General features: G+C 38.0%; 1 protein-coding gene across 1 annotated transcript in view; it reads right to left on the reverse strand.

The window, feature by feature from the left end:
- Positions 1 to 325: 325 nt before the first annotated feature.
- The window catches only part of LOC145990510 (uncharacterized), a 117,085-nt gene continuing 89,891 nt past the window's right edge, over positions 326 to 27,519 (reverse strand). Inside the window, exons 12-18 of the mRNA XM_083126206.1 lie at positions 10,804 to 10,932; positions 9,578 to 9,756; positions 6,893 to 7,009; positions 5,380 to 5,530; positions 4,398 to 4,498; positions 2,735 to 2,844; positions 326 to 1,475 (exon numbers count right to left, since the gene is read on the reverse strand). Of these exons, the coding sequence (XP_082982332.1) occupies positions 983 to 1,475; positions 2,735 to 2,844; positions 4,398 to 4,498; positions 5,380 to 5,530; positions 6,893 to 7,009; positions 9,578 to 9,756; positions 10,804 to 10,932 (1,280 nt within the window). The 3' untranslated portion in view covers positions 326 to 982. The remainder of the gene's footprint in view (positions 1,476 to 2,734; positions 2,845 to 4,397; positions 4,499 to 5,379; positions 5,531 to 6,892; positions 7,010 to 9,577; positions 9,757 to 10,803; positions 10,933 to 27,519) is intronic.

Here is a 27,519-nt window from a genome sequence, read left to right on the forward strand (position 1 = left end):
ATTTTAAAAACTGGAAAAGCTTTTAAATGAGACTAGACCATGACAAGACTGGTGTGCAGATAGGTATAAGTTCAAGATGATTCATGTCCTAGTGAGAAAGTAAAGCATTTGTTCAGTATTCAAACATACATTTTTTTTTAACTTTATGTACTGTCCTTGTTGAAATTTTAAGGAAATGTGCAAGGTATGATTTGAACAGCATGTTCTTACAAAAATTTGCTTCATTAAAATTTCCAGACAAGAACACTTCGTTCGAAATTCATCAATTCTTAGGTTAACTTATCAAAACTAGTAAGTACACTGATATTGCTTCAAAATTGTTTATTTTAGTGAGTGAACCAAGTTTTAATTATTCACAATTAACAATAAAAATAACCACTATATGTTTGTAAAATATTAACATATAATAAAAGTACACTAATGTGTAAAAAATCCCATCTGAATTATCGGATCTTTTAAGCATAATTTATAATCAACAATCACATGTACACCATTAATACAATCTTTAGAAATAATTAAATAATACTGAATTATATGTACAATTTGATTCTATAATTTTTAAATATAATAAAAACATTTAAATATTAGGTATCCCTGTACAAGATAGAACAATATGGTATTGAAGCTAACACCTCCAGTACATTTTATAAATGAAAATCTGGATTGGCAATTCAGATAATTGAGAGTAAGAAGTATTTAAAAAATCATGCCAATATATATAGCCTTCACAACATTGAAATCAAAATTTTGTTTAAATTTGTATATTATATATAATTGCTCTACTATTGGAGGGACAACATAGCCAATTGCCATACTCATACATTAATAATTACTATAACATTAAGATTTATATTATTGAAAATTCATTTTGAATTTATTTTGGACTAACGTTAAATGCAGTTATATTGACTTTGAACACTGGACTTTGCTTACATTTTGCATGACTTGAGATTTTATTTTATTAATACCATTATGTTGAATGTCATTTCTGACCGTGATACAGTTGTGTTATTTTTGAGTATAGGCTCTCATACCTTGTACCAAAGTAATGAAGAGTTACCGTAATTGCAACTGCTGTAATAGAATGAGATATGATGTGATATGGTGGACTAACTTTAGTTGTACTTGTACAATATTTAGCAAGGTCACAATTATTAACAGCATCACTAAATTTCTCTTCAAGATGCGAAAACGTGCATATACCCTTCGAGCAGCCATCGTAATTCACAAGATGTTCTTGGAAGAAAAACATCACTTTAGATTCACTCTTTGGACATTTAAAGTACACAAGGGCTAAATTTGTGGAAAATGGGCCGATAAAAGAAGTCCTCCATTTCCGGTCCCTCAATGCTTCGTAATTGTTGTGGAGGAGTCTTATGTTGTCTTTGGCAAATTCTAAGCGGGACAGCAGCGTGCGAAGCGTTGTCGAGTGTGAGAAGTAGAAGAATCCGTTTGGAGCGTTCTCTTCCTTGTTCCTAGGGTGAAGCAAACAAATTGAGACTACACTCTTTGAAAGTAATAAAAAAAGGAGACTATTCTACCCAAATTACCACCAAATATCCTATTGTTAGATGCATGCATATTTAGTTTTGTTGACAAGAAAAGTGTAATTAATGTTCATTTTTTCATATTTCTGCAAAGTGAGATTAGTTTTCCTACCTTGTTTGGTTACAAAATGATCCAAAATGAACTGCAAAATGTGAAATAGACTCAAACATGAAATTTAGGGTTTACTTCCAGACAACACTTTCTGAAGTTTGAATTATACTGGGAGTTATGCAGTTCATGGAAAATTTGATTAATTCTGCTGTAAATATTTGAGTAGAGAAAATAGACCCCTTTATACAGGAATAAACTTAAGACTTAACTACATAATCTTCTATTAGAAGGGATATGTTTATTTTGTGTAATAAATTTAGTTTTTAAATCAAATTAGGGGTTTAATTCACAATTTTAAAACCAAAATGTTATTTTATTTACAGCTTTTGAACCCGAAATTTGAATTTGTTTGGAATTTTGCTGTATTTACTAAAAATTACATTAATGAAAATTGAATCCGTAATTTTATTCTGTAAAGTTTAAGAAGCTTTTTACTAGAGAAAATTTGACACTTTTTCTAGGGGTGGATCATCAATAGTATTTCAACCAAAGTGCACCTACAAACTTAACACTGTCCCAGGAATTTCTGGAGCAAGAAAACTAAAAAAAGTCCGTGCAAGAAGTTACTAGAGAGAGGGAGAGACAGGAGTACAGGCACCAACATTTGCAGCGGTGTACACTGCTTTGCTGTGCCCACTCTTTCTTCTCCTCTACAATTATGCATAGCCTTTTGCATCTGTTCCCAGTAAGAGGCAGTTTTGTTGCAATATAAGTAAAATAAATTGACTAATGAGTATCATACCATTTAACTATAAATCACCATTGTAACTAATAACAAGACAAAAGAACATTCAATAAAGTTTTAATAATAATTTTCTTCATTCTTTTCGGATTATGACAACAGAAAATAAAATATAATTGCAAAATATCTTTGAATTAAAAAACTGTTGCTCTTTCTCCAAATTCCTGAGACAGTATGTTTACAGAGCTGAACAAGATTTCAGGAAAGTAAATGTTATTTTCAACCTCTATCTGAAACCGGTTACAAAAATCTATATTTTGTATTAATACATTAAAATTTTTCTCAGTTCACTGCCTTGCCCTGTACTTCGTTGTAATTCACAGTCTCACTTACCGGAAGTGTTGAATGAAGTCTTTTATTGGAGAACATCCAAGCTCCAAGTTCACATTATGTCCATATCCAGATTCATAGTAATTGATTATATCCTCCATGTATTCCATCACCTGTACACAAAAAATGTAGTTTGAAAGGATTTGAAACCACTTTTATATTCATGTGCCAAAATAGATTGTCACCACAATGAGATTCAATAGTTCAAAGATGCCAAAATTAGTCTACGCAAAACATTCCTACCAGTGGCGAAGCATGACATTTTTACGTACTCATCGCAAGATTTGCCAAACATCAGGGTCGATCTTTCAACGGAGAGAGAGGGGTGGGGGGCACAATATTTATCTGCGATAAATGCCAAGGTCACTGCCAATTCAATGCAAAAGCTCATACCACAGACCTTAAGACTATCCCATACGACGAAAATTATTAAATATGATGGAAACTGAAATGCAAACACCTCAATTGTCGCGTTTAAAGGTAAGAAGAACTTTTATGGTTCGCCTCCAATTGTTGTTTTCATAATGAAAAGCAGATTCATATCGTTCAATGTGTGCTTTTCCTCTTAACAAGTGGAAATAGCAGACATTCGAGTGGAGTGCCTAGGATTTTCGAAGAGGGGGGGAGCGGGGGTTATGTGTACTTTTTAGTAGTCATTCCTGAAGTCCTCATTTTGCCATCTTTTCCTGACTTTTTTTTTTTTTTTTTTCAAATAATATTGAGCTTAAGCAGAATTATGATCCTCACCACTCCTCCTTGAACACGCCACTGGACACACTGAAGAATCTTGACTCCAGACAAACCCTGCCGTGGCTGTAAACATGGGGATGGGCCTGTTATGACCCAGACCTTCAAGAGTGGGTGAAAGTACAGGTTGTTGGACCTGTCTGCCTGTTCGGAAACGTTCGGCTGTTCTCTGCACCGGCAGAGACCAGAGAGATTGGCACCATTCTGCGATGAGCTGGACCGAGGGTTCGGTGCGAGAGGTAGTACTGAGGCCTCATTTCGATGTGCTAAGATTAGCGAATCTCTTTCATATTTCGAGCTGTTTCATGCTGTCGCTTTGCTTATTTCGCACAAATATGAGAGTATTCTGACTTATTTTTACTGCTTCTCTAAAATATATAAAATGCAATATTTTTATTATTTAGCTTGGTCATCGTCGCATCTCCCGATAACCGGACACCTCGCCTCAGATTCCTACCATTTTCAGGACCACACCATTATTAATAACATTTATAAGATCCGAATTTATTTTCACAGTGAATTGTAACTTATAAGGCATAACTTTTTGGTCAGCATAATGCTTTGAAAATCTGTTGATGCCACTTCATTGTTCAAGAGTGGGAGAAATACCAATTGATTAATACAAAGCTAAATGTCCTAGATTCAAATTCAAATTGTTGTGTGATTATTTTCTCATGACACTATGGTCATGAAGCTAATGAAATACCAAACTGATTAGCCAAAGGAGTTTAAAGTGCACATTGTCAAATCTGAAAATATCAAACAGTCCATCCTGCTGCATTTAAAAGAATCAAGTTAATATGCAAATTTTTCATGATTTTTGTAACTCAATCTTGTAACCAGAAAATTGAGACCTGCGATTCAGGCAGGAAACTAAAAATAATCTGAAGATTCACATTGATACTCTAAGACTACTTACCTTTAGTTCTTCCTTACTAAATACTGCACACCAAGGTGAGAGGGCAGTGCTATCCCATGCCTTGTTATATCTGCACATGTCGAACATAGCAAGGATTTTAACTGGAAAGAAAAAGACTTAAAATGCCTTCCTGGAACAGATTGAGATATTTCCCTCCAAGATTAAGAATAAAGCAGAACCCAAGAAAAACCGTAAATTAATAAAAATAGTGATAGAAAGGTGTCATAACTAGAAGACAATTGGGTATAAGATCAGTTATTACTATTAGTTACATATCTTCCATCACTTCATTTTACTTTTTATCTATAAGTCTCCTACAGAAGACACTGGTTTCATGGGATCTTTGATTGTTTTTATCATGAGGGACTGTCTTAGAATGTACTATTTAGGTAGTTAATCTAACTATTTAGCTTAGGAACAGAACTTACTCTATTATTATTATTCCTTAGTGGATATGGGGTGGTGTGGGGGTCAAAATGATAAAAGCCTGTCTTTAGCATATCACCCTCATTTGACCATTGCTTCCCTCGAAACATTGTTTTTACAGTTACCAATGAATGCAAGTATTTAAAATTGTCTACCTTAACAAATTTGAGGATGGGAGGGGAGAGTGGACCATGCTTTCTTATGGCCAGAGTGGAACAGAGGAAGGGAAAGCTGCACAGGGACTTTTCGTCCAAGGTTTTTTTTCCTTGTGGTCGCTCTATAGTACAGCCATATGGCTGAAGTCTGTAAACCTGCAATCGCTCAAAACTTACATCCTTTCTGCATATATTACAACAAACTGCTCAGAGATATGTACATTAATCTAGTGTACACAACACTTTACTTTTCTGACATCTCAAACTGATCACCCGGTATATCTAAAATCTAGCCAATTTCAAGCACTATATTTAGAGCCCTGAACACTTCTACATTGTTTTCAGTGTGATTGTTACAACAATAAGACATGACTACCCTAAAAAATATAAAATTTACTCACTGTATTTTAAATTCTCATCGAATCCAAGTCTTTTGGTCACATTTCTGATTAACGATTGCATAATTTCTCCTTCCTCGAATTTCTTTGCTTCACTAAAAGCTTCTGGATTCTGTTCAATGCCCTCTATCCACTTTGTGCAGTTGTTGTGAGACTAGAAAGATAGTTTACATTATAATAGTCTTAATTTTACGAGCACAATTAATTATTCCTCTTAGTGTCGATATTAATTCATGGACAGATAAAAACATTTAAAGTACATACAAAATTGTGATAATTCTTCAGTCATTGAAGTTATGTATTGTAATTTGTATTCTAGAATCAATTTTCATTCCTCTACCATTTCTTTAAAAATTTACACACACAATACTTCTTACAGTATGGTGCTTTGTTAGCAATTCAGTCGCATTGATATTAACAATTCAAGACATTGCACAAATTAAGTGCTGATTTTGTTTTTAGACTGGATAAATAAATCAAACTATACTTTTCATGGTCAAAGCATTAATATTCACTTAGGTTATTTTTTTTTTTACATGATTAATATGCATTTGTCAGAAACTTTAATACTGACATTTAGTTTAATGCTATTTTTATTGCGATAAGAACAAAATATTTAGGATTAAATAGTTGTAATGCAATGTTTGAAGTGGAAATTGTTAAGTGTGGAATGTTTTCTTTAGTAATATGTGGAAGGATGCTTATATAGTTTAACAGTATAGCAGAGAACAAACAGATTGGATTTTTACATACATTTTTAATTTTTTTCCTAGCTGGGGAATAAGCATTCCCTTTATCCAGCCTTCCTGAACAATGCTAAGTATACCCACCAACAATTCAAATTCTTACACTATGAAATTTTCTAAGAGTTCAGTTACATTTAATATGAAATTTAAGATGCTTCTTATAGTAAAGTTTCTTTATGGCAAACTTTGTATTTTTACTACATTTTGTATTTCATATAGTCTTATCTGCTGATGCATAGTGTCAAATGCAACTTTTGCATACTGTTTTTATACCTATTGAAGATTTTCTAAGATTACAGCTACCCATGTTTCAGGAAAAAGATGCAGTAGCAAATTGATATACAGAAATGAAGTACACTTACCCACAAAACTAGTTTTTATGAAATTAATAGATCCTAACTAGTTTCAGTCTATTAAAGTTAATTTCCGTGCCTTCGTCTACTAGTTATGCCAAGAAGCTATTCACACACAGCCAGTACATTTCATGCTTATGTGTCTAAAAATCTGAACACTTATGAGCTACTAACATTCCAGTTTGCACTCAGGATATGTATTTTGAAATTTCACTACTAAAGATGAGCATTCTCAAGTTCATTTATTTCTCATCTGATCATTCTCATTGTGATCTATTTAAAGAGGCAAGAAATAGAAAATGCAAATAGTAAAGTGCACTATTTCTTCACCTAATGCATTTTTGTCTTTAGTTAGCATTCATTATTACACAATAAATTTGTGGCTTGTGCGTTTCAATTAAATAGAATATTCTATACCTTTATAACCAGATCCCTGACATTTCCAGGAGGAATAACAAATGGAGCGTCTTGAAATAATCCTTTTGCAAATGCATATGCACTGCTGCTTGTCCTTTCCTCATTTGTATGTCTGAACTGAAAAATTAAAAAGTTGTTCATTACTAGATTGAGAAAAAGTGCCTAAAATTTATGAACTTGAAATGTACAAGGGCAAATCAAAAAGTATTTGCCCCATTTTTTTTTTTCAGCCGAAATATTAAGTGTGATTGAGAAACCGAGATATGCATTGAGTGCAGTAGGTTTTTCTTGGAAAGGCCCAGAGTTAACCCTCGGCTGCTCCACGGCACGACACTGCTGTCAGTTTGCATAGATGGCTGTAGTACTCAACATGCCCATGTTGTATGAGCAGCGAATTGTTATTCATTTTCTATGGAGCAAGGGACGAACGCACTTTGAGATCCATAGGGAAATGCAGCTGTATAGTCCAGACCTCACCCCCAGTGATTCCCATGTGTTTGGTCCACTGAAGAAGTTCCTGGCAGGACAGAGGTTCCCTTGCAATGATGATGCGAAGACCGCTGTCCAGCGGTGATTCCACGATCAACCGGCTCAATTCTACAACAGTGGCATCTCCAAACTAGTGGTGCGATGAGACAAAATGGCTGAACTGCTCTGGTCACTATGTGGAAAAATAGTGCAAGGTACATAGAACAATTCCTATATTTTGATTCCCCTGCATGTTTATTATTTCAGCTGAAAGAAATTTGGGAAAGACTTTTCAATTTGCCCTCATACTTATTCTCTCCACAGACCCCCCAAACAACGCACATAAGAGGACAGTTAAAAAAAAAATAATACATGCTCATAACTGTCTGCTTATATTATTGTGGAGAACCGTTACTGTATTCCTTCGTAATAGTCTCTGGTAGAGTATAGCACATGTTGCCAAATTTCTGGCAATTTTCTCAGTCAGTGGAATCCTTTTTTCATACATCACTGACTGACTGGTCTAAAAACTTACATTATGTCATCAATGGAGTCTTGAAGCGACATCCCCATTGACAACCTTTTAGCTTCTGAAACACGTCAGTCGCAAGAATTCATGTCTGGACTTTTCCAATCCTACTGTTCAAGGATATCCCCCATTGAATTTGCAACATTGCACCTTGAGTTTTAGTGCAGCAAAATCTGATTTCTTGCCAGAAGTTTTGATCAGTTTCAACAAACAGTTGGACGAAGGTGAGTCTCCAGAAAGTTACTGTAATACTCACTGTTTATGTTAACTCCCTTTGGCACTGTGTGACAAAGGAGAACAACCTAGTCACAAGCAGCATTACCTCAATGTTGCTGGGAGCTTGAACTTTCAGTCTGTGTGAATCAGTATGGTGTACCACCGAACCACTTTTGGATATGGAAGTGCCTCATCACCACAAACTTGCACAAATTCTGACATTTAACATAATTTCTTTCACATGCAACTTGAATTTTGATTAACACAAATTCTCCTTTCATGAGAACCTTGTTTTAAAGTGCACTACTCAATAAGGCAACATTCAGAGCAGTGCTGCTGCCACACGTTACGATTAGAGGCAGGTCATTATCTGGATCCACCATTGTTGCTACCTGACAAACAGTGGATATATTTTTGAGTAATCACTTTTTTTTAAAATGATCCTCATACATACATTTTGGTATTACATCAAATACATAAAGTTTATTCAATCATAAGTAAGAAATAACATGTCAAAGCCCTAGACACTGAAAAAATTAGAGAAAAGATAGAAGAGGAGAATCTATAAAAGAATACAGACTAGAAACTAAGTGAATAAGGAAACCAAATATTAAGGGAGCTTTTAGACCAAAGCAACTAGCGATAAATGACGCTGGTATTTCATACCTAAAATGCAACAAGCAACCATGGACGTCCGCAGGATTTTTTCCAGGGAGGGGCAAGGAAGGTATTTTTTTCCGGGGGGGGGGCAAACAAGGCACATTTTCCCCAAAAATAGTGTTGTTCCCTAAAAAAAATTGCTTAAATTTGAATTTATGGTGTTCATGCAATAATTAACACATATTATTGTGGCTAAAATGAAACAATATGTGTGAAATACATAATTTTTGATTGACTCATTTTCCAGGGGGGCCATCCCCCCCCCCCCCTTTCTGGACACCCATGCAAGCAACACTAGCCACTTCAAGCTTATAACAATTGATTCATGCATGCATGATCAACAGATCGAGGAGAGACTGCACAGTATTGAGAAAATGGCCCAGTCCAAGTGATACGTGCAGCTTTTCATGTTGCTTCAGTTTTGAAATTTTGCATTGATGATTACGAGGGTTCGATACTTGTCACTTCGGTCTGAAAGCTTTCTAAAAGAGGAAAAAGAATTTTGAAATAAAAAGCAGAAAGTAACTGAAAAGAGAAAAATTGAGAGAAATAAGAAAATATGAAACTGATTAAAGAAAGTTATGTAGTCTAAGAAAACAACTGTGAACATGTTCGTGGCTTGTGGAGTGTTGGAAATAGATTTTCAATCAATTGCCTACAGACTGGTTCACATGTATAGTTTTAACACCATGCACCAAGCTCATGAAGAATCTTTTGTTCAACAGCATGTGTGTAGGTCACTAATATCAAATCATTCTGCAAAAATTTTGTTACTGAATATCATTTAAGTTTTGCAAGCATTGTAAACTTACCACAAAAAGATCTTCACTGAAGTTTTTCATCAGAACAGTGGGAAACCTCTTCTGGTACCGGTTAGCAATTTGAGCCAGTTCCCACTTCCCCTTGTCAGTCAGCGTGGTGATCTCTTCATCTGTAACATCTAAACTCCAGCGTTTAAGATTCTGCAAGTCTTGGGCACACATTTGTCCTCCTGCAATAGCACATGATTGTAGTTACATATTCGAATATAATGAGTTTTGAAATTTTAGTTAATTTATTGACATAGTACAGGAAACATTATCTGTTAAATATCTGCTACTCTAGATTGATAAATTCACACAACCCATGATCAATCCTGAATTTTCATGTGACAGTTTGGAGCCAGTAAGTTCGAAACAGCACAATAATTTAAATCAATTCGTAGCTTTCGACCTCATCTCTGATGGAGAGGTGTGTTTTCCTCTTCCAACTAGTTTGTCCATTTTCCTGATAAGTTAATATGGGGTCAAAAGCTGAAGATAAATTTCCTCGCAAGGGGTTTATTGCCATATTTCAAGGCAATTCTGTTACAATTCATCAGTTATTTGACAATGATAACTTCATCCAGCAGGATATGAACAGGATAAAAAATTCAAAACAAAAGGTCTTAATTTTTTTCTTTCCTTTCCATTAGGATAGATGTAAACCATAAATATAGGGAAATAAATTGATTTCGAGGGTTTAGTCATGCAGGCATGGCCTTCATAGTTCCAGGTTCACCATATCTAGCATTTTGTGATAAGGAAGGCTATCTGGTACCATTTATTAAAAACAAACTAAGCAGCAGAGCAAAAAAAAAATTTAAAAAAATCATGCAGCATGGGTTTCCTATCTTCCACTATTACACTGCTTTTCTAGATGCCTATCACACAAAGGGCCAGTGGCATGCATAGGAGTTGTCTATATCCCAACCAGTCCTTTTCCCATTTGGTGATACTCTGGACACCTGTGGAACTTAAACCTCTGATGTTACAAACCTTTCTGGACCTCCTACTTCCTGCCACATCAAGTCTACAGCTCGTTGACAGTCTACACTTAAAACAACTATCCAGCACTGATTGGATATTCTTTGTTTCTATGTAAAGATCTACTTTCCAAAATTACTTCATTTGGGAGTTAGGTCAAAACTAAACAAGCCAATTGTGACCTTCAACCATTTATATTATGTACCAATAGTTAATTTCATTTGCGCATGAAACTAAAAATAGAATAGACTTACTCATTTCTTTGTGATTTTGCAACACCTGGTCCCTGAAGTGAGGTAGTTCCTTCAGTTGGCCGTAGTCCTTTTCACTGGGATATCTGGTTCCATGCCTGCTCATCAACCAAAATTTAGATGCTATGCACCCTGAAAGTATTCAAGTTGACAAATGTTACACATGATTGTCTGCATTAACATATTTGCAATTCCTTTCCTGTTCTATGTAGATCTCAACTGTAAGGTGCTGCAACAAGTCTAATAACATATATTGGTTGAGATATCAAAACCTATCTGACCTGATTAATCATAGCAATGGACAAAAATGTGCTCAATAGAGCTATGATATCCGTGGCTTTTATGAAGTTTATTTCAGCTACTAAAAGGATTAAAAATTGATGTATTAAATTTTAAAGAAAACTTCTTTGCACGCTTCTTAAGAGCCAGGGTCTACCAAACTTGTTTTAATTGATGTGTGGTTAGTGCACAAGTCCCATCACCATATCTGTCTGCTCTGTACTCCTTAGGCTTTGTCAAAGGCTATGACACAATGTCAAAGCTGGCTGAAGAACAAAACATTCATTAAGCCCATAATTTATCTTGATTCTATTATAAAATATAGATACATCTGAACATTGAACCTATTTGCAACCTTGACCTGATACACGGTGGTAGCCCTTAATACGAAATTAAGTATAACTTTTGTTATAAGAAAAGTCTTGTGGAAATTTGTGGAAATTTATTTCAGATGAGTTATGCATTGTCAAGAGCAATTCAAAGCATATCAAAGCTAGAATAAATACACCATTGATACAGTGTAAAGTAACACTTGACATTCCAGTAGCTGTGATAAGGGCCTTGCAGACCCTGTGCTGCAGGTTGTGGTGGGGGCTGAGTTTTAAAAGGGTCCCTCAAACTGGTTTTAAACCAGTCATTAAGGGACCTTTGTTCTGTAAATTCCTAGCATTTATAAAGATATAATCTCAAATTATGGAGTTTGAAATAAAATTTTCATAAAGAGCTATGCTTCCATATTCAGTGTTCACAGTGCTCGAAGTGAAGGGGGAATGGTATCCCTCCAGCTAGCAAAATTTTAGCAAAGCATCTTCCCAGCTGTCTCATTGTCACCATGTTATATTATTATAGGAGCTTCCCCCCAGCTAACTCCATGTCGACCAAACATTCCACTTCAAGCGCTGAACGTACAATACATTTTTTTTTCCTGTATAAGACTTCAATGACATTGCTGTAAGAAATCAAGGTGTTTGCCATGTGTTTTGGAAATCATGGGATTTGCATTTTTTTAACTTACAAGGAATGTTGAACACAGATGAAATTACAGGAGAGAATTCAGAGATGCTCAGGCGCGGCTCGTGCATTACTTTCTTGGGGGTTCACCAAAGTCATATGACACATTCAGTTTCCGCAAAAAACTTTTTTCGCTGTAACGGTCGGATTGACCATTACTGGTTTTGGTATATTGTAATAATTAATTGCTGGCCAGCTACAAGGTGTAGGGTTAAGTAATATGTTTCCATGAGTGTACTTTTATGTTATTATTGCATGTAAGTGTATATTATTGGATTGTGCTTTGCTGGATGTTAGATTCCCCTGTTTTTTACCTCCCCGGTTGGGGGAGCTAGCTGTCTTACAAAAGACCGTTGGCAGTGGAATTTTCCAACGCTACGGGGTCCACGTCCACGGACGTTTACCCCGACTATAAAAAGAGCCAGTGGGCTTTAGCAGAAAAACAGTGTTTCCCCATTGATCGACGAAAGAGGAACGTCTCCTCAAGTTTAGTCCACTTATGGTGGCTAAACTGGATATAACAATGTAGCATCTGGTTATGCCAGCCCCTGTTGCTGTCCCAAGTCCCATTTTAGAAAAAGCTTTGATTATGTGGATATTTCCGTATTTGATTAATTGATGCCCAAAAGAAGGAGTGAAGGCATAAGGAAACGCATTTGTAACGGAATATCATTTAAGCTGAGGATAGGCCCACCGAGATAGTTTTGCTAACTCGGTGGTAAGGGAAGTGCCGATGGTTATGCCATAGGTACGCAAAATATATTGATTTAGAGAATTGGTAATTTGGTCTATGCAAGACACTCATGGAAACGCTCTGTAAAATATGTATATATATAACTACGTATAATAAACCAATATATCCTACGAGAATGTTATAATTTCAAGAACTACGGTACTGTCCATTTAACCAGTTGTATATTCACTTGCTGTATATGTGTAAACGAACCAGGGACATAAAAATATAAATTGTTATGTGAAACCCCCCCTTTTGTAATTCCGGCGCAAATATAATCTGCTCGCTTGGCACCCAGTGTGAGGTGAAAGGAGAGATTGAGGGATGAAAGTAGGAAGTAATCCAGAGGGCCGGATAGAAACGAGGGATAGGGGGGCCGACACTTTCACATATGGGGGCTCTATTGTCCAGGATATATCTTGTTGTATAAATTGTCGTCAGGTCTATAGGTTTGAAAGATAGACGGACTGACGGACGGATAGATTTTTTAATTTTTACAACGAAGATCGTACAGAAGTGAATGTTATTACGAAGTGGAAAAAGTAAAGTAGAAAAAATGGCAGTACAAATTGATAGAGATTTGCTTGGACAGCTATTGGGTAATCAGGATATAAGCGATAAATCTCAGGAGGAAATTATTAGGGAATTAAATAATCTTGCTTTATCGCGCACTGAACAGCGGAGTGCTAAGGAAGAGGAGAAAAAAGTTCAGAAAATTCTCGATAAGTCAAATTTACCGATTCCAGTCTTCACAGGGAGCGATGACAAGATTTCGCCGCATGATTATTTGCAGGAATTGCGGAATTATAAAGATGTCATGGACATTTCGGAGAGGTCGTTGTTTGACAAGATTCTTCCGTTTTCGCTAAGGAAGGCTGCAGGGGATTGGTTTAGATTTTCACGCCCGTTTGAAGATTTCAAGAGCTTTGAAAATGCTTTCTTAGAAGAATATTATTCTGTAGATTATAAGAATGAGATTGAGAGATTGATTCCGAATCGATTTCAGATTATTAATGAACCTTTGGTATTGTTTATTCGTCGAATGAGAAAACTGTTTTCTATGAGGCAAAAAGAGACAGACGAATGTGAAGTAATAGAACATATTCTATCTCATGCACACCCTAGTTTCCGAAGGCATTTGTATGGAATGCAATTTCAGACTTTGAAGGAATTGGAATCTGAAGCAGCCATTGTTCAGAGAAGGTTGTATTCAGAAAGGCTTTATTATTCACCGCTCGCCGGTGAGACGGAATTATCTTTTTCTGAAGTTTGCAACACTGAAGAGGACACCTCACGAAGAACAGGAGGAAAACATTTGGCTTTGTCCGCGAGGATAAGCGAAGGGAGAACCGAGAGTGACCAGCTACCCTTATGCTCTCTCAATCCAGGTTTAGGAAAAAGGATCAAGTGCTTTGAAACAACCGTTTTACCAAGAAGGGGCATTGGCGGTGACGCGACCGTAGGGCAAAAGAGACCCTCTTTTGATGCAACTTTTGGACAAGCGAGGGCCAATAAAAATTCTGCAAAGTTAATTTGTTGGGGATGCCGTTGTGAGGGCCATAAACTTCAAGAATGTCAACAGGCCAATAAAGGGAACCAACCCGCAGGAAAGGGAGGTCAGCAGCGTCCCCAAATAAACATTCTGTCGCCCGCTGGGAGAAAACGCAGAAACAAAGGCCGTTTTTTGAATGGAGAAGGCTGTTTTCAGCAAGACCTCGAACCTCTCATTCAATGTAAGATAAACAACAAACGCTTTGTATTATTTGCAGATACGGGAGCTTCAGCTTCTACGCTAAGTTTGGAGACAGCCAAGTTGTTAGAGAGGGATGGAAATAAATTCATGAAGACGAGAAAATGGAACATTTCATTAGCCGTGGGCAGCGTTACGTCGAAGGGCGAGATGTATGCTACTGTTTGTATTAATAACATGAAATTTAAGCATACATTTATCATCCTTGAGAATTGTTTCCGTGACATAATCGTTGGAAGGGATTTTTTGAGGCAGAGTGGGATAATTTTGCACATTGAGGAGAACGGTTGGTCGTTCAAGGATAGCGACGTGATTTACACGTTCTCGAAGCGTGCATGTAAACGAGAATTCGCTGTTACAGTTATGCAGAGAAATAACGTGGTACAGGAAAGGAATAACTCGTCAGATCCCTCGAGCCTGGATGGATGCAACACACATGCACATGAGAATAGCGGGAAGTCGACGAATGAGGATACGGGCCAATTAGTGGATTCCCAAGGACTCGAAGTTCAGAAGACTGCAAACGCTGGTGCATTATGCTCTCTGAAAATCTCGAAAGAGGTAAAGAGAAAACGGAGGAAGGGAATAAAAAGGAAATGCAAATTTCCTCGAAGAAATTCCATTTCTACGAACGAGGAGAACCATTCATTATCATTGTTGCCTTTTGCTTTAGAGGACAATGAAAATGATGAATTACTGGTTTCTGAGAGGCTACAAGAAACTTCATCGATTGTTTCAGAGCAAATGAGAGACAGTTTGTTATCTCAAATAATGAAACAACTGAAGGGAAAGCATTTCTCTGGGAGTAGGAAGTACAAGGAGAAAGTTTCTAGGTTGGCCAATCAGTCGTTTTTGGATGAGGAGGGAGTTTTGTGCAGGAGGATAGACTGCAAGCAAGATTCTAAGGGAACAGCCAAGATATGGGTCCCGTTGAGTTTGAAATCTCAAATATTGACGTCGCATCACGATTCTGAATTTGCAGGACACAATGGAAAGCAGAAAACTTTGTCGAAAATCAAGGAGAAATATTCGTGGCTTGGAATGACACGAGATATCGCTCGCTACGTTAGAAGTTGCGTTCCCTGTACTGTTTCCAGCAAAGGGAAGAAAGAAGAAGTGAGACTGAAATACAAGAAAACGAGCCCAGCCTTACAGGTGTTCCCGGATGAAGAGAACGAGATCAAACGTAGGCCATGTAAATTTCGCATTGGAGACGAGGTGTGACTGAAAGAGCACACTATATCTGGCAGATTGCGTGGCGTGAATGGTGAACTTGAAACGGAACACTCAGGTCCATGTTTAATGTCTGGAAGGATTAAAGAAGATACTTTCAGGGCAAGGAATGGAAAGGATTGTCCGATTGTGGAAGGTGAACCAGGCCAGTTGCCCAGCCATAAACCACCAGCTTTTGCTGTGAGGTGGAGGGACAGAAAACAGCCAAGGGGAGCCACGCGACAACTCCTAATGAGGGTTAGGAAGACTACCATCTGGCCGCCTAGCCAGCAATCCAAGCTGTCATAATAGTCGACCGCGGATCTTCTTTTTATTTTTTTATTTTTTTTTATTTAGTTTTCATTTGTATATAACTTACCCCCATTTTCTTCATTCACACAACACTGTTTATTCATTTGCGTGTCTCCAAGTTGTAAACAGAAAGACACATTGCAGATTTAGGTTCGAGAGTCGAACCAGGACTCAGTTGAGTTGAGAGTCGAAGCCAAGGACTGTCAGGAGTCGAAACCAGAGCCTCGGATGAGAGTCGAACCAAGGACTCTGTCAGGAGTCTAAGCCAAGGACTCGGTGAAGAATCAAACCAGGGACTCGGTGGACAGTCGAACCAGGAACCAGAGAAAAACCAAATTCAAGGAAGATGCTGTCAGGAACACTTCATCCTATACTAAAGTGCAAGCTATCTTGACAGTGACGTCAGCTGGGACCGCACTACAGGTTGATGCGAAACCATTGTATCACTCCGCGCAAAGCATGAAAGATTCTCTCCGTCACAGTTGTGTCTCAGAGTCCGCAGAGAAAGCACACAGGAGGAAGGGAACGTTTTTGTGTACAGCTGATCGAGGGTTGGGTCGGGTGGGAGGTGGGGGGGTAGCAAGGACTGCTCGACTTCTGACACCCTTTCAATGTTGCCAAACTTACATGGACAAAAGGTCAATTGAGTTCGAGTGCGTCTGTTGTGTATGTTGTTTATACCGAAATGAAGGGCAAAACCGTACATAGTGAGAGCCGAGAGGTGATTTCGAATGTTGTTAAATTTTTTGACAACGAAGCGAGAGAAGGATGTTACAAGTTTCCGGTAAATGAAACTACAAAGCGTGCGGCGGCTGCAGTTCAAATGTCGGACACTTTCATTAAGAAAATTAGAAAGGAAGGAAATTCAGGGGGGAAATTTACGACACCAGGTAAGCACAGGTCTGCCGAAAAGCGTAGAATTGTTGTAGACGACTTTGACAAGTGTTTGATTAGAAGAACTATTGGTAATTTTTATACGGTTGAACATGAAGTGCTTTCGAAATTAAAGAAAGAAATTAATTTTCGGGGTAGTCGTGAAACTCTTCGCAACATTATTTGTAATGACTTAGGATTATATAGTACTAATACTATATACTAATATATAGTATTATATATTAGTTATATCAACTAATCAAAACCAACAAAAGCCCCCGCAATATCGGGTCGACACTCGTGCAGCAGAAAACTGCCACACCGTACTTCGTCTTCCACCTTATCATTGCGATCTAAAGCCTATTGAGTATGTTTGGGGTATCATAAAGGGTCGTATTGCATCACAAAATGTGGATCGTAATTTGGGCAGAGTACTGGAAGTCGCAAGAGAAGAATTTCAGAACTTTACCAAAGAAGAATGGAAAAGGTCTTGCGAAAAGTAAAGGCGAAACAAGTTAGCGCCTCTGGCCTGGTATACCCAATCGCCGCCACTGTCTCTGAGGATATAATTATAATTATTAATTAAATTGAAGATAAAATCCGTTTCTTAGATGGTAATATTTACTATCGCATAGTAAGAATCACAACCATGACAATAGATTTTATTGTCATTAATTATTTAAATCGGGAATCGTCACGAACGTTATCCATTCTTCTTCAACCACTGACCGCGCCACACTGAACATCGCGTTTTGCGGCAGGTCCGCCAGAATTTCATCTGTCAGAGAACAGCTGTGAGGCATCGTGGCAACAGCGTGCCATTTGAGAGCAGAGGAAGAGGAGGACTTCCCCCAGATTCTGGCCTGCTGCCGTTTACCGCGACAGAAACAAGTGGGGGTGGATTTTAGTTCGCATATTTTCAGTTTTTTTTTTCTTCTTTGCTGAGCAGTATATATAATTTTAACTTTGACTTGTAACAAAATAATCGTGCCGAATACTCTACATTTCAACAAGATTTTAAGTATCTAATATTTTTAACACATTTATATGCTCTGTTTACGCTGTAACGTGTTTTCATTAAGGAACTATATTTTTGTGCTCAAGCCTCGCGAACTTTCCGTTCAAAGGTGCGTTGCCATCTCGTATTCTTTATCAGATTCCGTTCATTTTTTTGTATTTATACATCGTGCTCGTTTTAATTGCTCTTTATTTTACATGATTCCATTCTAAAAGAAACCTCGCATTGCGACATGTTGGACTTCCTTCCCTTGCATTTCAAACTATTGAAATTCTTTCCCTTGTTTGTCTTTTTTCTTAGTGCAGACAGTGAAAGTATCAACGATGGAAGTTTGCAATGCTGGTACTACGTCACTGTCAAGATAGGTTGCACCAGAGTTTAGAGAGGATACTTCAGTGGCGGACTTCACAAGGAAGAGGAAGCTTGGTGAATCTGTGGACATTGTGGACAATGTGATAAAGTGAATGAACTAGTGACTATTTCATTTATCAGATACTCTGAGAACAGTTGAATATCTTTAATGTGTGTTGGGTAATTGTGTAGGATGATTTTGTAAATATGGTGATTTTGTTTTTGAGTGTATTGTTTTTTCTTGTTCCTCTTGAAGGGGGGAACTATGTAACGGTCGGATTGACCATTACTGGTTTTGGTATATTGTAATAATTAATTGCTGGCCAGCTACAAGGTGTAGGGTTAAGTAATATGTTTCCATGAGTGTACTTTTATGTTATTATTGCATGTAAGTGTATATTATTGGATTGTGCTTTGCTGGATGTTAGATTCCCCTGTTTTTTACCTCCCCGGTTGGGGGAGCTAGCTGTCTTACAAAAGACCGTTGGCAGTGGAATTTTCCAACGCTACGGGGTCCACGTCCACGGACGTTTACCCCGACTATAAAAAGAGCCAGTGGGCTTTAGCAGAAAAACAGTGTTTCCCCATTGATCGACGAAAGAGGAACGTCTCCTCAAGTTTAGTCCACTTATGGTGGCTAAACTGGATATAACAATGTAGCATCTGGTTATGCCAGCCCCTGTTGCTGTCCCAAGTCCCATTTTAGAAAAAGCTTTGATTATGTGGATATTTCCGTATTTGATTAATTGATGCCCAAAAGAAGGAGTGAAGGCGTAAGGAAACGCATTTGTAACGGAATATCATTTAAGCTGAGGATAGGCCCACCGAGATAGTTTTGCTAACTCGGTGGTAAGGGAAGTGCCGATGGTTATGCCATAGGTACGCAAAATATATTGATTTAGAGAATTGGTAATTTGGTCTATGCAAGACACTCATGGAAACGCTCTGTAAAATATGTATATATATAACTACGTATAATAAACCAATATATCCTACGAGAATGTTATAATTTCAAGAACTACGGTACTGTCCATTTAACCAGTTGTATATTCACTTGCTGTATATGTGTAAACGAACCAGGGACATAAAAATATAAATTGTTATGTGAAACCCCCCTTTTGTAATTCCGGCGCAAATATAATCTGCTCGCTTGGCACCCAGTGTGAGGTGAAAGGAGAGATTGAGGGATGAAAGTAGGAAGTAATCCAGAGGGCCGGATAGAAACGAGGGATAGGGGGGCCGACACTTTCACATCGCGAAACAAAGGGATCGGGGGGGGGGGGGGTTAAAAGTTTGGCACATAATTTTTTCATAGAATGAGGTTTCATAGAGGTGTGCGAATATTTTTAGGACTAAAACTAAGTACAATAAATTGTGTCTCGATGAAAGAAATTTCGGGTCATTAGGAATGGGAAGCAAGATATTTTTTTTTCCAGGGGGACAAACTAGGCACATTTTTCCCTGTAATAGTGTTGTTCTCTCAAAAAACACTCCTTCAGTCCCTGCAACGCCTTTATAATATTTATTATAAATTACTGCGACTGAAATGAAATTATGTGTGTGTAATAAATAGTTTTAGGTTGACAATTTTCCAGGGGGGTGTGGCCCCTTTCCCCTTCGGACGTCCATGCCTGCAATTATAAAACGACTAAACACAATGGTCCTACAATTAGTGTTGCCCACGAGACGAGACTTTGGCCTGTCTCGTCTCGTGGAAATGCTGTCTCGTCTCGAAAATATTCGTTTGTCTTATGACACATGGTCAATCTCGTCTCGTCTCGAATTTTTAAAAGCTTGTCCCGTCTCGTCCCGTGGGCAACACTACCTACAATTATTAAAGGGAAATGACAATCAATGGCATGTGCATACTAGAAACCTGAGACCCTTTCATTGAATCGCTACAGCTTTTTTTCTATCTTCAAATTTGGAGTTGGTCGACCAGAACACTATCTCTAATTTTCTTTCAACAGACGAGAAAATTTGTTTCCATTAATTGTATGCATTTTAGCGGTCATTTCTTAGCTGCGCAGACGACAACACCTACACTGCATCAAATGACGTAACATAGTCCATCCTTCGGAGCATCTATACTTTGCAACAACTATGAAAGCACTTCGAAAACTTACACACTTGAAACTGACACCGACAGGATTTGTCACTTCTTCCTTTCTTGTCTAAGATCGCGGCATTATTTTACTTTCACATATCCGAAGTGTTTCCATCTTTAAGGAAAAAGTCTGAATGCATGCTCGAATTATTTTAGTAATGTATTTCTTTTATTTTAATTCATCGCGTCTATTTCCAGCTTTCATTCATTTCTACTCATCCTTCTCTGCCCAATTTTGCATTTATGCCAAGAAGTTCGGCACAAAAATTATTCAACAGAGAAGATTGAATATGTAACGAATGCGCTTCAAACTAAAACCTCACAGGGCAACACTGGAAGTAAGGAACCAGCTGGGCCTCACTCGCAGCGCGCAGCGAGGACTGTGCCTTCTGCTGCGGTTTCCGAGAGCACGAACTGCGCATGACCGTTGGTTGGAGATCGAGGTTTCTCAGTATCCTCTGCCATGTATTTTGCCCGTATAGCTTACCCCGAGCTTCTGCCTACCCCCGAACCTTCACCGGGTTCAGCTGAGGGTCTGCACGAGGGCGGCCGACTCGCGGTTTCTCTTTCTCAGCAAAAGAATTTGCCGTGTTACGGACACAAATACATGACTTGTTGCGTAGAAATTTTAGCGAAAAATTGTCAAAAGGTAAAGACATTGTTTATTGTCCATTCTCGAGGTAAATGACATTACTGGGGGTTCACTGATCCTGTGCACTATAGGGCTAACCGCGCCTGGAGATGCTACAACCATAATCTCCGGACAAGATATCTAGAAATATTTCAGAGGCAGGATCTGAACCTAGTGTCTTTAGTGATGAAGAAATTGGGAGCATGAAAATCTAAATATCCATTTTATTAAAACCAGACGTCAATGGTAAATATTTTAATATGCTAATATAAATTATAGGTCTATTCATATGTATTGATATTGTATTACATGAATAGATAAAAAAAGAATAAAGAACAGCACTTATTCATTACCTGGCTTACGTATAGTTAAGATCGCCAAAACTTTATAAAAACTGTTCTGGCAAGGAAATTATGTCAAAGAATTGAATATTCATTGAATACCCAAGGATGTTAGGTGTAGTTGACGAAAAGCAAAGTTCATTTCATTTTAGTACGTGGTTAAGTCTGGGGGGGGGGGGGGTCGGTCCCTCTGGACCTTTCATAAATACGTCCTTGCTCCGGATCTCTCACAAGCAAGGGAATTCCGCACGTTTCAGCGAGAGAATTACCTAGTACAGTGGGATCCATGAGTATTACCTTGCAAATTGTCCATGACTATTTTCATTAATTTTTCTCTTGCATCCTATGTGTTTTTAAGCCATGGATTGTTATGTATGCTGGTGCAGAAGTTATGAACAGCTTGTTTTGAGTTCTTTTAATTCTTCAAGCTCTTATTGGATCAAATGAAGTGCACGAACATGCTGATGGACAATTTGCACGGTAATACTCATGGATCCCACTGTACAAGTAGGCGTAACATTATTTCGTAAGCAGAAAAATTTTCCCCTTGGTGGCGCGTTTTGGTTAGTGGGCGATAAGCTTAAGTGAACTAAAATTCTGAAGTTATAAGATGCTAATAAATTGGCCTAACTATTCATGTAAGCATCTAGCATCTTTTTAGTCTGACCCAAATGCCTCCCATCACGATGCCCGGGACCCTTGCATCAAAGATCATAGAAGAAAACTTTCTGGTACGCAGGAACTCCTTTCTGCTACAACAGATTTTTCAAACTAAAAGTTGAAATGTACTAATTGGTAGATTTTAACAGCACAGTTACATAAATCTCACGAACTAAAGTGGAGTCCTTTGTTTTCTCCTCTCGCCTGTGCCAGAGTGCAGCCGTATTTGCCAGGCACGTATCTGGAATTATATTTAGTGGAGAATCCAAACACGTAATCAGTGGCGAAGCGAACATGCGTACGTAGTCATCGCAAGATTTGCTAAACGTCAGGGTCGATTTTTTAACAGGGGGGGGGGGGACAATAAATCTCTGCGATAAACGCCAAGGTCATTGCCAATTCAATGTAAAAGCTCATACCACAGACCTTACGACTACAAAAGACAATTATGTCCCATACGACGAGAATTAATAAATATGATTGAAACTCAAATGCAAACACCTCAATTGTCGCGTTTAAAGGCAAGAGCCTTTATGGTTCGCCTCCAGAAAAGCAGATTTCGGATTATAACACTCGCCAACCCCTTCTCGAGCATGCCACTGGACACGCGGAATAATCTTGATGGCTCCAGAGAAACTCTGTCGTGGCTGTAAACCAGCGGCGGCGCCAGGATTAATCATCTAGAGGTGCGGAATAAATTTAGGGGATGCGATGCTGAAAGTAAGAAAAACGTTAAAAAACGCATGCAACCTTTCCAAACTGGGGGAGGGGGGGGGAGGCAAGGGCAGTTTGCTTTCCCTTGGTAGATAAGGTATAGATAGTGCGGGGCAAAAGTAGGAAAAAGCGGGGGCAACTGCTCCCCTAATTGCCGCCACTGATTAACATAAATTACTCTCAAATGAAATCATGTGTGTGAAATATTTAACTTTTGGACTGACTTTGTCGGGAAATTGCGAATTTTTCCCGTCCCGAATGTCGGGATTTAAAAAATTTCCCGTCCCGACCCAAAAAATTCTGTATCACACACCCGTAGGAAATTGTCATAGTGTTCCCTTTGTGTATACTTCTTTATACTTTATTTTGGAATTGAAACAATAATTGCATTGAAGCATTAGAGTTTCTAAACTTATTTACTTGTTATATTTAGCGATTTAATATTTTTCTTCTTAGAATCAGAAAATTTCGATTTAGTAGTAAATCCTACTTAGCTCAACCGGGAAAACCCGTTCCTTATATATATTTAGCATAGACAGTAGCTATACAAATCAATTTCAGTTTGTGTTTTACGCCTGAGGCCTGAGTGAATCAGAAGCTTGTGACTGTTTTCCTTGTTTGTGAGTCTTGTTATTTGCTACTATTAGCGATTGAAACTTTTTAAAATCTTAGAATCCGAAACGCTACAATACACTGCATACAAGAATCGGGCCAATGCTCGCTTATAGCATCACAAATCTCCAAGGAATATACCCAGAGAGCACACAAGCTTGCGGAAAGCTTACGATAGCAAGCTTGAAGTAATTATGTGGTACTTACCGTACATTTAAAAAAATATATAACAATAGAGATACTCATTAGACAAAAACAATGACATGAAATAAAAACCGAAAGTGTTATGAAGTGAAATGTGGATACATTATGATGTTGATGTTACCTGCAGTCCCTAGATGGCACTCGCAAAATTTATAAAATAAACTTAATTTTTTGTGACAAATAATGGTATATTTGGTTATAAATATGAGAAATTGTGTTTTAATACCCTTCGAAAGATGTGTGAACAATAACAGTTGGGCTGAAAAGTTCGTAGGCTAACATAGTAAAAAATATTTGACAAAATTCGATTTTATTATTCAATATAGTTGCCTTCGAGGGCGATACAACGATTATAGCGGTCATACAATTTTTCGATTCAATTTTTATAGTACGATTTCTCTTTAGCCTCAAAATAGGCCTCAGTTTCGGCGATTACCTCTTCATCAGTGCTAAATTTCTTTCCAGCGAGCATTCTTTTAAGGTCTGCAAACAGGAAAAAGTCACTGGGGGCAAGATCTGGAGAATATGGTGGATGGGGAAGCAATTCGTAGTCTAATTCATATAATTTTTCCATCGTTTTCATTGATTTGTGACACGGTGCATTGTCGATTGTGAGCACGCGCGGCACCCATTTTGCACACAGCTTTCGCATGTTCAAATATTCATGCACAATATGTCCAACACGTTCCTTTGATATTTTTAAAGTCTCAGCTATCTCGATCAACTTCACTTTACGATCATTTAAAATTATTTTGTGGACTTTTTTTATGTTTTCGTCGGTAACAGCCTCTTTGGGGCGTCCACTGCGTGCATCGTCTTCGATGCTCATTTCGCCTCGTTTAAATTTAGCAAACCATTTCTCAACGGTTGATTTTCCTGGTGCAGAGTCCGAATAATGTTTATCAAGCCAAGCCTTGGCTTCAACAGTATTTTTTTTCGCCAAAAAGCAATGCTTTATTAACACACGAAATTCTTTTTTATCACAATAACAAAAGCTGCTTCACTCACAATGCTATATCTCACGAACTAATTATCCGGCAGCTGTGAAATTTATACACGTATCTTTTGAAGGTTGGTACTAAGTAAAAATCACATGGATTTAATTCTAGTAACGCCATCTATGAGTCAGCCTACGAACTTTTCAGTCCAACTGTTAAGATACAAGGATGAGAAGAAAACTTAATGCAGTGAATAAAATTGAATCTCCCATGACCAACCATTCTGATTCATGACCGGGTATTTACAGATCGGGTAGTTCAATTATATTACAACAAATCACCTATGCCGCTAAGAGCATATTTAATGTTCAATTTCATGCTACCTATTCTGGTCCGTATGTGCACTTTTACTCGAACCAACATGAAACTACAGTTTGAAGCTGTTTATAATACATTGATAATGGATTTGAAGATTTTATTTTTGAATATCCATTCACTTCCATTCCATAAAATTCTATTTGAACAACTATTAGTAGAGGAAGGGATAACAGTTTCTTTTGAATGAAACCTTCCTCACACCATGGACACCATGTCGTATACCATATCATACGCTACATCGATGTGATAATCCATAACCAGGACTGAGGGCAAGTGAGGTACAGCAATAGGTTTCTCCCCAAAAATCCCCTTTCGACATCACCAAATTCCACTTATGAATATACCAGAACATAATGTAACTACATTGTATCTAAAAAGTACGAGTATTACCTTTGTCACAATTTACGTGCGACCAAAACATCCAATTCCTTACGACTTTATGCAGCATGTATCACAAAAATTTCGGAATTATATCATAATGGGCGGACATCAATATACATAGTCGACCTCTCCTAGAACGAACGCAATTCTCTCAGTTCATTACCACTCAAACCACTGGAATAAAACATATTCCAGAGCATACAAGACCCATCTCTCAGTCAACTCCAGATATTGTTATCACTTCTGCAAATCTCGCACAGAAATGCACTATTCAAGTTCTTGGTACACTAGGTAGTGACCACCTGCCAATAAAACTTACACTTCGCTGCAGAAACAATGTAACCACTGGTCCATCGCACTCTCGATGTGTTCTCCATTACGATAAAGCGAATTGGCCAGCCTACAGAGATCATATCCAAGAAGCGACATCGGATTTAATAATTCCTACCACAGAAGACGACCTTACTACTGTGGTCGATCGATTACTAAAGAAATTCAAACCGCAACTTCTCTACATGTGCCACGGACTAAAGTTCTTCCCAACAAACCAAATCTTCCTCCTCGATATCTAACCATAACAACTCGTTCCCGTCATCTGTACAGGGACTATATTCGAACCGGTAACCTTGATTCCCTGCGACATCGTCAATTACAGCGCACTGTGCACAATTACATCGTTGTTTACAAAATGTTAAACTGGGCTCATGCTTGCAACCAGCTGAATAGATCTTCAAATACAACCCAATTCTGGTATAGACTCAAAGGTCTAACTGGGCAAAAATCATCCACCTCATACCCTGTATTTCTTTAAGAAACACCTCTACAAACTGATTAAGAAAAAGCTGACGCATTCGCTGGCAATCTGCAAGACATATTCACTCAGATTTCTCCAGAAACACCAATACGCCGTCACCCGGTGGATTCCTTTAATTTCAATGTTGATGATTTAAAACCTGAAAATACTTACACACTACCAGACGATAATATATTAACCAACCCCATCAGCGCCGGAGATATACAACTGACGTTACAACAGACGAAATACTGCCCCTGGATTAGATTCTCTTTCTTACCAACTTATTAAAGAATGCCCCATTGCTGTCCTTACCATCTTGGCAGGGATATACACATTCATCCTTCGCACTGGGTTTTTTCCTATAGCATGGAAAGCATCAAAAAACTTGTTCTCAAACCCAACAAATCCCCACAATCGATAAACTCCTATCGACCAATACAACTTACCTCTGTCCAGTAAAATTCTCGAAAATATTCTGGTAGACACACTCCACGCACACTTTACTACAAAAACTTACTTCCTCTCCAACAAGCAGGATTTAGACCTTCCTTTTGTAATAACGATCAACTCCTTCGGCTTACTACTATGATTACCAATCAATACAATGCCTTAAAACCATCCTGCTTATTATTATTCGACATAGAAAACGCATTTGATAAGGTATGGCATCCAGGCCTTATCTACGAGGGTCACTATTTATATTTTGAGCCTAACAATGAAAAAACAGGAATTTGGCATTGAAAACTGCTTTATTGTTTTTCGAAGTATTCTCCTTTATGGTCAATACACTTTTGCATTTGTTCGAACCATTTGTCAAAGCAGTTTTTCCAATCTTCTTGAGACACCTCCATAATATGGTTTTTGAACGCGTCAACGGCGTCTTCCGCCGACGAAAATCATTGTCCACGCAATTTATTCTTGACATTCGGGAACAAGAAGAAGTCATTGGGTGCCAAATCAGGACTGTACGGCGGATGACCCATCAATTCGATTTTTTGACTGTTCATAAAGTCGGTTGTTAGACGAGATGTGTGACAGCTGGCATTGTCTTGAAGAATGATCCGACGGCGTTTGTTTGTTTTCCGTATTTGACCGAAGACCTCTGGCAAACAAATTGTTGTGTACCATTCAGAGTTGACCGTTCTACGTTCCTCTAAAGGCACAGTTGCCACATGACGAGTTTTCCCGAAAAAACAGGCGACCATTTGTTTCGATGTGCTTCGAGCGCGAACAACTTTTGTTGGATTGGGTTCATCTTGAAACACCCATACAGTCGACTGCTGTTTACGTTCCGGCTCATATGCATATATCCATGATTCGTCACCTGTTACAATCTTATATACGTCTTTTGAAGCACCACGATTGTATTTATTGAGCATTTGTTTGCACCAATTGTCGCGAGCGTCTTTTTGAGTTTG

This window comes from Lepisma saccharinum, chromosome 7, assembly GCF_977018435.1.
Source record: "Lepisma saccharinum chromosome 7, izLepSacc3.1, whole genome shotgun sequence".
NCBI lineage: Eukaryota > Metazoa > Arthropoda > Insecta > Zygentoma > Lepismatidae > Lepisma > Lepisma saccharinum.